The sequence below is a fragment of the Psittacula echo genome (assembly GCF_963264785.1).
Source record: "Psittacula echo genome assembly, chromosome: 2".
In the NCBI taxonomy this organism is placed as follows: Eukaryota; Metazoa; Chordata; class Aves; order Psittaciformes; family Psittacidae; genus Psittacula; species Psittacula echo.
In genome coordinates this window covers 6,965,827-6,978,716 of record NC_137737.1, presented here as the reverse complement: position 1 = coordinate 6,978,716, position 12,890 = coordinate 6,965,827, and the positions used below count along the sequence as shown (strand labels likewise).

At 42.5% G+C, this 12,890-nt stretch overlaps 1 protein-coding gene across 2 annotated transcripts in view; it reads left to right on the top strand.

Annotated features, from left to right (window-relative positions):
- Positions 1-297: 297 nt before the first annotated feature.
- LOC308233070 (solute carrier family 12 member 7-like) overlaps positions 298-12,890 on the top strand; it is a gene marked incomplete at both ends in the record, with an annotated part of 55,541 nt that continues 42,948 nt past the window's right edge. For both annotated transcript variants that reach the window (XM_080639631.1, XM_080639630.1), the window contains one exon: positions 298-403. In XM_080639631.1, the coding sequence (XP_080495757.1) occupies positions 298-403 (106 nt within the window). The remainder of the gene's footprint in view (positions 404-12,890) is intronic.

Sequence of the window (12,890 nt, the reverse complement as noted above, 5' to 3'; positions counted from 1 at the left end):
CTGGGGAGCGGTTGGACTGGATGAGCTGAAAGGGCTTTTCCAACCTGGTTGGTTCAATGACTCCGGACGCTGCCATCCCTCCAGAGACCCGGCGGGTCGGGCCCGAGAGCGCGGCTGCTTCCCTTTGGAAGCGGCGTGTATGTAAATTACAGCGAGTCACCCCGCTCCCTCCTTCCCTCCCTCCCTTCCTCCTCCTGCTCCTCCCGCGGGCGGGGGGCGGTGGCTCCCGCAGCGTGAGGAACTAACCGTGCCTCACGTGAGAGCGGTAGCAGCGCCCGCTCTGCCCGGGGCCGCGCCATGCCGACCAGCTTCACCGTGGTGCCGGTGGAGGCGCAGGGCCCCGCCGAGCGCCATGGGCAGCGCCCGCAGGAGGAAGAGGATGAAGACAGGGACCGCGGCGCCGGTGAGAGGAGAGCGGGCGGAGAGGGCAGAGTCCGGCGCCCGCGGTGTGCGGAGCTCGCCGCTCTTTGTTTCGGCCCGCAGGAGGAAGTGCTCCGGGGCGGCTCCGGCCGGGCGAGCGGAGCAGCCCCGCGGCGCCGTGGGGCGGAGCGGAGCGGGGGGCATTGGCGGATCTATGGGAGAGCCGTGGAGCCGTTTGGGTTGGGATCCTGTAGGATCATCAAGTTTGGCTCTTGTAAAAGCCGAGTCCTTCTGGGGCTCGCTGGAGAGAGGGGTTAGGAGCGAAGATTCTAACCCACGAACTGCGGGTTACAGCACAGTCTTACCTGGCTTGTCCCGGGTGTTTGCCTTGCCATGTGCGTTTGCGGCGGGGTCCCGGGTTAAGGAGGTGTTCGCTACCTGTTGGGAGCCTCCCCTCCTGCTAGGCCCGTGTCTGGGGGGGCAGAACCAAGACTGAGGGTACCGCGGGTGAGGGTCTGCCCGGGGCAGCGTGTTCCGCAGGGGGGTGAGTGCTTGTGGACGAGCGCTGGTGGGGAAACGAGGGATTTTCCCACTCGGATGATAAGGCGCTGCTTTTCCTTTGGCTCAGAAGCTCTTAACGCTTCCCGTTTCTGAAGCGTATTGCAGCGACAATACCAAGTATGGTGCTTGAATTACTGCGAGTACTATGAGTTGGAACTTGCACGTCTTGGAGGCTGAGTTACAGTCAGTACTCGTGTTTAATGTTCTGGGGTTTGGTTGTTATTTTTTAGATATTAAGTGATCACATGTCAAAATATGGGCTTTTGGTAAAAGGCTGACAGATGCTTATAGAGACAGCTTCTCCTTTTTGTGGTACACATCACAGATGAATCTAATAGCATGTGATGTGAGATGTGAATGTGAATAAATTGTAGAATCCCAGACTGGTTTGGATTGGAAAAGACCTTAAAGTTCATCCAGTTCCAACCCTGTGCCAGGGGCAGGGACACCTTCCACTAGAGTAGGTTGCTCCAAGCCCCTGTGTCCAACCTGGCTTTGAACACTGCCAGGGATGGGGCAGCCACAGCTTCTCTGGGCACCCTGTGCCAGCGCCTCAGCACCCTCACAGGGAAGAACTTCTGCCTTAGATCTAACCTGAACTTCCCCTGTTTCAGTTTGAACCCATCACCCCTTGTCCTGTCGCTGCAATCTCTGATGAAGAGTCCCTCTCCAGCATCCTTGTAGCTCCCTTCAGATACTGCAAGGCTGAAAACAGATCTTTGGCAAACTCAATATGTCTATGCTGTTTTAATTTCTTTTTGTGTAAAGATCATTTAGGCAGATGATCCAGTAAATTACCAAGCTGACAAAGTTGGGTGGTTTTCTTCCAGAGCTTTCTCTCCTAACCCTAACCTACCCATTAAAGATATATGCTACATGTGGTTGCGTTTCCTTTAGTGTATTCAAGCAATGAGCAAGTGTTGTAATAACTGCCACTTCTTTCCCCCCCAAAAAAACTAAATGGAATAGTAAAACCAAAATGGTATAAACTGCAGCAACATTTTATACTATTTTGTTTTGTGTACTAGATGTTTGACAGCAGTATAGTATTAGTCTGTTTGGGCAGTTTTCCTTATGGAGCTAACCAGAAGGTTATGGAGCGGTGTGTGAAAATACTGAACATGCATACAGGCAAGTTGTTAGACTTTATATGAAGCATTTGGAAGGCTTGGAACATCTGGAAATCTTATGAGGGCAAGGGAAGAGTGGAACTGGCACTCTTGTAGTGGCTTATTTCTGACCTTTAGGGTTGTGATGAAAACCAATAGCAATTCTCCATGCAATTAAGTAGAATTTATGTGGACTAGCAGTTATATTTGAAAAATGAGTTTAAATTATTTAGTGTTCTGGATCTGTATCAATTGAGCAGATGAATTTATGTATGACTTGTTAATGTGCCTGTAAACTAGGGAGTAGAGGGGAAAACACTGAAAAGAGAAGTCATTGACTTGTAAACAAGATACAGTCAGACTTCATTAAGAGATTAATTGCTACACTTGGATACAGAGGTTTGGGAAGGGACTTTAGGTTGCCTTGGGTATTATATGAGTGTTTGTGGTATGTAAACCTGTAATGCATAAAATCATGAGGTTAATGATGTGTAATCAAATAATGCTCCTGGACTAACTCTTCTGGAAACTTAAAGAAATCTGAAATACAAGTACAGCTCAAAGTGTTGTAGTTAAGCCCATCTAAAAGCCTGCTGCTTGGAGGAGGCTTCAGCCTTGAGAAAAAGACTAAGGAGTAAAACATCTCCTTCCCTGCCCTCTCCCACATCCTCGGCTTTCCTTGTTATTTTCCTCCGCTTGACCTTGGTGCTCATCAGAGACTTCACTGGGCGGGTTCGATGTGCTGAACTGGCAAACTGAACTCCTCTGTTTTGGAGTTGAGGTGCAAGTTGTGTCAGGGTGGGAGGAGGGTGAAGCTGAATGGAAATAAAAGAAGAGGGAGAATGGGACCACCTTCTTTTGCTCACGCGTAGCTCAGCACATAAATCTGTTCCAATTTTTCAGGAATCCAGAATTTTATCAGTTTTTGATGGACTTGTCTGGTTTAAGAAGCAAATAGAATTTCCTTGACTGCAGGAGTACCTTGCTTAAAAAGAAAACCAAGCCAACAAACCCCAAAGAAACAAAAAAGCCCCCCACCAAACCCACAACACTGGGTTTTTTTGGAGGGGAGCAGGGTGTATGCTGTTTATATTGCCAGTAGAGTAGCTCTGGTATCTTACTAGCAATGCACTCACTATTCTGTGCATTTACCCCCTCATATTCATTCCTATCTGATACTCATCTATGTGATACTGGAGTAAGCTGGGATGTTCTTGCTCTATACTCTTCACTCCTTCGTAATCATCTGAAGTTCTATAGCCTTGTGTTTTCTGGTTCGTAACACCCTCACATGTGTGAAGGAGGGAAAGATTGGGTGAGTGGCTGTTTGACAGTGTTACAGCACTATCCAAAACAGTTCTTGGAAGAGAGTAGGGAGGCAGAGTGGAAATTAATGCTTGGATTGAACAATACAGTTGAGGGTCAGAGCCTGCTGACTCTGCACACAAGCAGAAAGTGCACAAAGCAGCAGAAAGAATATGTACCTGTGTCTTGTGGTGTATTAGAAGCACATTAAAAAGGAAGGGTAGTCAGAAAACAGTAAATAATGGAATAAGAGAAGGAAACAGAAGTCTCTTGTAGTCATTAAAGGATGAAGATTTTTGAGAAATCCTGGCTTTGATTTGTGTTTGGTTTTATTTTGTTCACATATGTCAGTAATGACTGTCTGTTAAATAGACCTGTCAAAGCTTTGTGGAATTCACTAAATATCTATTTCATTAGCAGCTCTGCATGTCAGGTGTTTGGAAGCATCCCATAGTATTATCTACCTACCCACAGCAATGTCTTATTTAGAAACCAATATGAGAACTAGCTCCTACAGTCTCTTCTTAAATTCAGGATCCTCAGATACAAGGAATATAATGACAAACCTGGTCATCTACCAGTAAGTCATTTTATAAGTAATAAAGCATTAATGCTGTGACTTCTTGTAAAATGCTAATGCCTGGAAAACCAGAAAGAGTTGATGCAGGTATATATATATACACACACACAATGAAGGGAAGACAGGCTAATCTCACTGAGGTGTCTGGTGTATTTTCAGTCTGCCTGTGCTCAAACACAGAACCAGTCTGTAGTTCAGATTTTACTGCACAGTAAAAACACAGTTTTACATGTTCCCCTTCACCCCATTGCAGTTTGTCCAGTTTCCTGTACCCTGAAATATGAGAACTGATGTTTTCACTGTTTTTCTTAATCTCCGCAGGTTGATTGTCCCTCTCTGCCCTGTTCATGTGCATAGCCAGTTGTGTGCAAAGTGTTTCTAAAGGCTCAGGTCTAGGGATATGCCCGGAAGCATGGCTTGGGAAATGTGACACTATTTTCCATATGCTGTTCCAGGCTCCAACAAATTGTGGGCTAGAAAAAGATGAGCCTTCTATGAAACTGGAGTAGTTTCTTATTCTTTGGTGAATTTAGGATTTTAGATTAAGTTCTATGTTTGTTTCTGTTCTAATTTCTGTTCTAAATGCATTCAGTGGATTTCTCTTCCGTTCTCTTAGTCGGGAATCAATGTGTATTTTTGGCAGCTGGGAGACTGTGGCAGGAAGATCTGCTGCTCAAAGGCAAATTACCTCTTGTTTGTTTGTTTTCTGATCCAGTCATCAGATTAAAGGCATCAAATTACACTAATATTGGTCAGGTCTGTCTCCAGATCACTCAAAATTTTTATAAACTTTGCTCCATCTTAACCGTACACCTTTTTTCCAAACTGAAGACTCTTATTTAGTCATTCTTTAGATAGAACCTCAGAACGGTTTGGGTTGGAAGGAACCTTAAATCCCATCCAGTTCCAACTCTTTGGCATAGGCAGGGACACCTCACACTAGACCAGGTTGCTTCAAGTCTCGTCCAACCTGGCCTTGAACACTGCCAGGGATGGGGCAGCCACAGCTTCTCTGGGCACCCTGTGCCAGCGCCTCAGCACCCTCACAGGGAAGAACTTGTGCCCAAGAGCTCATCTCAGTCTCCCCTCTGGCAGGTTAAAGCCATTCCCTTGCCCTGTCCCTACAGGCCCTTGTCCCAAGCCCCTCTCCAGGTTTCCTGCAGCCCCTTTAGGCACTGGAGCTGCTCTAAGGTCTCCCCTTCAGGAGCCTTCTCTTCTCCAGGCTGACCCAGCCCAGCTCTCTCAGCCTGGCTCCAGAGCAGAGCTGCTCCGGCCCTTACAGCATCTCCATGGCCTCCTCTGGACTCACTCCAGCAGCTCCACGTCCCTCTTGTGCTGTTTCCCCAGAGCTGGATCAGGACTTCAGGGGGATCTCCCCAGAGCACAGCAGAGGGGGAGAATCCCCTCCCTCGACCAGTGCTGCTCACGCCCTGGGGGTGCAGCCCAGCACACGAGGGGGTTCTGGGCTCAAGCACACTCTGAAGCTGGGTCATGGGGAGCTTCTCATTGACCAACACCCCCAAGTCCTTCTCAGGGCTGCTCCATCTAGTCTCCACCCAGCCTGTGTTTGTTCATCCACGCAAGCCTCCTGGCATTTTTGCCTGACCTCCTCTTTGTTGGCTCCTGAGCTTGGAGGAGGTGATCCTTAAATATTAACCAGCTTTCTTGGGCCCCTCTTCCTTCCAGGTAGTCTACCAAGCAGATCCCTGAAGAGGCTGAAGTCTGTTCTCCTGAAGTCCATGGTACATGAAGTACATGGAAGCTATTCCATACTTATTGTTACACTTCCTGTCTTTTTCTGAATTTGTTTCTACTTCTGTTAACTTTGAAATGGAGGAAGTTCGAGAACTTTGCATGATGACCCAGTTATGAACAAACAGTGATTTCCCCCACACCCTGATACCTTTGTTCAAGATAGGCTTTTTTCCTTTTACATTCCCAATGTTCAGGCTGTGGTTTGAAAAGCAATTATTGAACTGGTAGGTTTTTGAAGCAGTCATAATTGAAGTGTGTCTTTCATGAGAGGTAACGATCAGTTGGAGCCCAGCTGGTTTAGGATTATTTTCCTTCGTGTATGTATATACCTTAAATTTCTACATCGAATTCTGCATGTCAGTTAAACATTCATTTAGTCTTGAAGACCTGCAGCTCTCCTCAGTTGGGCTGTGACTTGGCTGTACTAAATAACTTGAGAAACAGTTTCCAACTGTCACATCTCTGGTCACCTCATGGTTTTGATCTTTGTTGCTGCTGTTTATTGGTGTGTGGAGCAGCATGTGTCCCAGCAGAACTTCAGTGACCATCGCCATCTCTGGGAGTAGACCGTATTTGTGTTCTGTTTTCTTTGTTATTTACCTATGCCTTATCTAATGTCTTATCTCTTATTCCATGGCTGCTTATTTCCTTAAGCATGTTCAGAGGAGGACTTAAGCTCTCTTTTGGAGACCTTGGCAAAGTGTGTAAATTAGGTTTCCATTATCCATCTGCTTATTGATTCTTTCAAAGAACTTTCTTAGGCATGTGAGACAGAATCTCCCTTTACAGAAGCCGCATTTCTTGTCCTCCCCTGCCACCCTGATATCATATTGATTAATACAATACTGGGATGGAAAATGTTATTCCTGTTGCAGATAAATGCATATCTGACATTTGATCACAGGCATGGGAGTTCCACGCAGGGATTTTCTTTGCTCTGAGGGGCACTGGCTGTCCTGCTGTATGCCCAGCTCTGACAAGGTGCTCTGATTGATCCTTTCCCTGCTTAATACAGCTACATGTATTACTGTGAATGTAAGTGTTGCTGTTAGGTATTGTAAGGGAAATTGGGGCAAATAAGAGCCACAGTTAAGGGTAATCAACTAAAGAACTTCAGTGCATTTTGTATCTGTTTAAATAGTTCTTTTAGGCCGTCGGGGTTGTGACTTTTTTTGGTGATGTGCAGGATCTTGATGCTTGAAATTGACAGCACATTATTATTTTCACTCCATTGTGTTTCTTTCATGTGAATGAAATGCTAACATTCTCTTACTGTACTTAAGAGTTAAATATTAATTATTCTACTCATAAAATAATTTTAAAGTAGAATATGCCAGGAGAAAGTAACATCAAATGTAGTGATAACCACTCTCATCCTTTTACCTTCCCTGGTCCTGGAATGAAAATCTCATTGCTGAGATGGTTTTGTTTTCTTATTGCTGATGTTCCTTTTGGTGGTAATACTTTCGCAGCCATGGGAATATGGTGAGTCAAGGTCTTCTGGTGTAATTGTTTTGCAACTGTTCTTCTTAACAGAACTTTCCTTGTAATGTTTCATTAGCTTACAATTATGATGACTCTTACTGTTGGAATCTCTCAGGTAAGCCCTGCAAAGGTTGCTTTTGGTAGGGGGTATAGTTTGTTGCTGCATAGCAGGCTTCATTAGCTGCTGCTGGGAAAAGAAGTGTATCTATTCTCTCTAGTCCTAACTGCTTGTGAACTGTTTTATGGAGCCAAATGGACAGGAAACTGGCTATGACAGAAAATTTTGGTTCTAAAGAGTTACTTTAAGAGGCTTTATTTCATTGGATCAGCTCATTGCCACTCATCAACAGTGTTTTTCTGCCTGCACCTCAACACAAAAACCACCTCTTTAGGCAGCACTTCCCTGAGTAATTTTTCCTGCATCTTTGAGCTATGTTGTTGCTTTACAAAACAGATACTAAAGCATGGCCAGTGAAATAATTAGTGCCATTTCTAATTGCTCTCCATTTGAACTATAGAATGTTATCACAGGGGACATCTGCTGAACCTGAGTAGAAATCTTGAAGAGTGAGAGTTTCCCCCTTATGTGTTTCTTCATTTAAATGAGTTAAATGGATTTTTCTACCAATTTCTTTTTTTCTGCACAATCCTTTTGTAGCTTATGTTGTGTTTTCCCATGATGGTAGCTGCTAAGTGATGTCCCTGTCCTTTTCTCAACCCACAAGCTTTATAATGTTGTTTTCCCACCCTGTCCTGTTGAGGAGGAGTGATAGAATGGGCACTGCTGGCTAGCCAAGGGCAACCCACCACATGAAGTCTGATTTCATGTGCAGATTTTAAAGTGCTTGCAAAACTGGATGAAGTTTTGACTTAGGTTGTGCAACACTGAATTCTTGCTAGGATGCCCTGACCCTGTTCTACAAGAGGTATACAAAGAGGTTTCTTTGGCAGCTTCTTAATCCTCAAAATTGCCACCCTTGAGTTTTAGGGCATTTAGTGTTAATTCCTTTATTTTCAAAGGACCAGAAATGGATTCATGAGCAGTTATCAGTATACAGATTTAAAGATGATCCCTGAGTAACTTTGTTCTTGAACCGCAGCTCTAGAAAAGAATGGCTTAATAATGTCTGTGTCAGTTGGACAGTGTTTATTATCGGCTTCCTGATTTCAACAGCATGTATTCTTAATTAGGCACCTTAGTTAGCTTGTATCCCTTAGGTAACTCATAGCAACCAAAAATAAGCAGCATTCAACCTGATGAGGAAATCATTCTGGGAGCCTTTGGGAGGTGAGATGTTGAGTGTGAACTGCTTTGCAGAACCTGAGGGGGTTTTAAACAGAAAAATACCCTCTCTCTTTCTGGAAGGGAAGCTGAAAAGCTTGTTCTGTCTCTTGCCTTCTGACAAGCGGCACACAAGTTGGAAACTTTATAAAATTAAAAGCATCCAATTATAAGCTTACTTTTTTTGAAGATAATAAAATCTTTTAGCAGATTAATTCCAGTCTTGAAGAGTGGGAGGCTTGTATATTTTTCTTTTAGCTTCAGAAAGGGCAGTTTAGAACATCCTTGAAAGTCTATCAGAGCTTTGCTTTGTTACCTGTAGAACTGTCCTGATAGAAGCTTACCAGGACATAACGTAATAGCTTGCTGCCACGGATTAGTAACCAGTCGTATCTTTGTCCCTCACTGGCCTTTCTCGCCTTGTGGATCATCTGCTGAGGACTTAAACAAGCTGCTTTATTTTGCTAGCGAGGAACAAGAAGCAGTTCCTGGATAGGAGGACAGGGTGTGAAGTCAAAATGCAACATCAGTGAGTTAAAACAGCAACTTTAGGGGCCTAGTAAGCTACAGGACTGGTTCTAAAAAGGAGAAACTCTGGGAAATGGACTTGGAAGGAGCCTTCAACTCTTTCAGCCTTTTCCACAGTTGACCGTGCTTGTGACATAGGTGTTAGGATCACAGAGAGGAAGGAGTACATGTCAGATGTGATTCGAAAGATTTGACCACAGGAACTAGTCAGTTCTAAGGAAAAACATCCATTTAATGGAATTGAAACTGTATGAAGTTGTTTAAGGCTGGTGAAGTAGATTAATGCATAGGCTAGAGAGCAGTGCTATATCTAATTGGAAAGAGAATTAACAAATTATGTAGCCAGTCTTAAAGAGTTCCCCTTTATATTTTGAAAATACCTGTTTTCAAAGAGTGCTTGCAAAGTTACTGGAATTATGTTTAAAAGTGCTCTTTTGTCTGCGAAATCTTAAGTGCAGTTAATGCAAACTCTTTCTACATAGGTAAATGTTTAGTAACTTTACTTACAGTTAAGATCTGTTAATAGGTACTTAATGCATAATATTAGCCTTTTTAATAGGAATCTTTGGAATAGGTTAACACTACTTGTTGCTAACGCATGCTGATCTGCTTAGTGGAAGTATTCTAAAGTGAATGTATTTGACAGAAAGAAAACTTTAAATGTATTTATTATTGGGCAAAGACATGGGATGTTTTAGGAACGTGATCCTGTGCCTTTCGCTAAGCATGGTGTTTATTGCTGACAGAAATCCTCCAGCTTAATTCTCTTTAGAGAGTTCTGTGGCTGTCGTGTAGTTTGGCTGTGTCATGTGCATGCTTCACACCACATGAAGCCTTAATGACTTGTTTCAGGTTTAATCCAATACTAGTAAGAAACAGGATTTGAGGTCTTACACAAAGCTGGGAGGAAGCAACTGACAGCTTCCTGTTTCAGTTCTTGATACGTGAAGAATCAGCAGAGGGGAATGATTTGATTTTCCTTAATCATGAGTGAACAAGATTATGAAGAAAGTGGGACAAATCCAAGTGAGTCTTTTTAAAAGCCAATACCATGGTTCTAACGACTATTGAAATAGCAGGTTCTGTACTTCCAGCTATATTATGGAGAATTGATAGAGTTTATGTAGCGTGTTCTCATTAGAAGTAGGCTGTGCTAGATTATAATAGTAGCCTAAGTAAAGAAAAACTAAAATTTAGTGATGCTGATAAGGTGATGGATGTAATATTAGAATCCTCCATTATGTAAAGGGGTTTACAAGGAGCTTAAATATACCTCGATCTGCTTTTCAAGATAACTTACATAAATTGTGCCAGTCATTGATAAAAATAATGCAAGAAATTGCCGGTGTAGTAAATATTTAGACATTTCTTTACTAAAAAACCAAAACCACAACTGAAAGAAATAACCTGTGACTTTGTAGTAGATTGGACTGTTTTAAACCCATCTGGTGCAAAAACTGGGAGGCAAGATATGCTCAAACAAGGTTATCAAAGCCTTTTCGTAACTGAATCAAAGCAACATAGTGGCTCTTGAAGAGTTGAGTTTTACAGAGCTCTGAAGAATACTTCTATGTTTTTTGATTAGAAATGTTAAGAAATTAAATTTTGAAGGTTGTCTGAGTTGCCTGCCAATGCAAAATCTGGACATCCAGGTAAATATGCATGGTGGAGAGGATAGAATTACGGCTTTTGTCACAGGTGGCTTTTTTGGACATGACACTTCTGTCCGTGAGTTTTAGTGACTTCTAAACTTTATCTATTTTTACCTGTGAAAGTTTACTTACATTGACAGAAAATGCTTTTTTGCCCTTGGGCAAACAGGATCTTATCTTTCTGTTCTCAGTTTGTAGCGGTTTGTTCTTAATGTGACTGAATACTAACTTCATGAAAATGTTACCATAGTTTTTATTAAAATATGTTATTTTTCACCTGTATCTGGCTAACCAGAACCTACTTCAGGGTACATGGATTGTGATTAAGCGTCGCCCTTTGGAAGCTACGAAAGGTTAGGACTTCTTTAGGTGAGAGCATATAAAGTTAGGCATTTCTAGTGGGAAGCAAAACTCTTTAGTTTTACACATTTAGAGATTAGCTATGCCTTATAGCCAAGCTGTCTTATTTTAGGCCATGTGGTGCAAAAGTTTTAGGTCATTCTCACTTCTTTGAACACAACATGTGTTGTTTTGCCATATAAAAAGAATCTGCTTTCATTTTTCAGGTAGATGTTAAACTCTTACAGCATGACAAGAGACATAGATGCTTGCTTTTTTGGTCAAAATGTGTTTGAATGCAAAGGCAAATAGGAACTCTTCTTGAATGTGTACAATAATGACAAACACAGTGCAGGACAGTGAGGAAGCAGTGAATCTGGAAAGGATTTAGGGGTCAGACTGGAATAGAGTAGCATGATCTTGGTTTAATGCTCTGTAAACAGGGCTAGCCTGAGCCTTGGAGTAGAGAGGTGATGATTATACTTCTGTAAATAGCATGACTGAGACTGGTGTTAGAAGGCTGTATTTGATTTTTAAAGCTTGAAGTTTTAACATTTTTATTTTCATAACTTAAAACTGGAGAGAATGTTTTCACAAAAATAAAGGTTAGAAAAATGTTTTATGAACCCAGCTGGTTTAGTTTTCGAAAAGCTGGAGATGACTTAGTGAGTATAGTTACCTTCACAGACAGGAAATACAAAGTGTGAGTCTTTTAATCTGGAAGGTGTACTAGGATGTTATAGTTAAAAGTTTGAAAAGAGCTGAATTGAAATAGAAATAAGGAACAATTTGTTTCAGATTTTCCCAGTAATTAAAACCCCCCTGAATCTTTAGAGAGATAAATTGATAGCAATTCTCTTATTCCAGTTCTGAAAGCATCAACAAATACACTGGGCAAATATCACTGAATTTCTTTTTAAATTCATTGAGCGTAATACAGAAATGAAATTCTGCAGCCTGTGGAAACACAGGAAATCAGATTAGGTGGTCTAATATTTTTGTCCTTAATCTCTTGAATGGGCATCCTAGTGCAAATTTAGGATTACTTTAAAGGATCATTTCCTCCTTCTACCCCAAGCCTTGCTCTGCCACTTTCCCTAAGGCAAGACACCTGTAACACATTTTTGTCATACTCTGTCTCTTTTGATGGGCAGGGGACAGGGAAGGGGGAAAACCAACCACTATAGTTCTATGATGTAGTAATCCTGGTATCAATGCTAAGGAAGTGTTTTTGCTTACACTCATTGCTCATTCCTACGCTGATGGTGTCTTTAGTGACAGCACAAGCATTTGTGTAGTGAACACAAACTGGTCTTGGTTAAAAGCAGCAAGCGAAAGCAAAACAACTCTCTCCCAGATCAGCATTAGGCACACCCCACTTGCATTTGTAATAGTTCTGGTTTAGTTCTTTGTGTGACAAGCAGCGTGGTACAGGAATGCAAATGGGTTTGTGATAACTCATGATGATTACACTGCATTGTCATTTAGGGGCAGGGGTGTATGGCAGTGCAGTTGTTGTCATTGGCGTGAACCCTCTGAGTATTACTTCCTAAACTTGAGACAGTGTCTCCTACGTTCTCTGCTTGCAGCTGTGTATCTCAGGTGAAAAAGGAAATGTAATTTGTTGCAGTTACTTTCTGTGTAAATACAGCTACACCCATCACAGTGCTAGAGCATCTGTAGAAATCAAGAGTGGGAATCTCTGCGTGTCTCGTCAGCACAGAAAATACCACACAGGCTTCTAGGAAGGGTATATTAGTTTGGGCTTGAGTTTGTCACTGGTCCATAAGTAAGCACAGAATGGATTTCACAAGATGAAATCCTGGCACCGATGGATTAGTAATCTAGTCCAGATTTAAGATTTTTTGCTTGTAAACCTTCATAAGCCGACTTACTTTCAGAAATCAAGCAATACTGAGTATAGATGTTGAGTG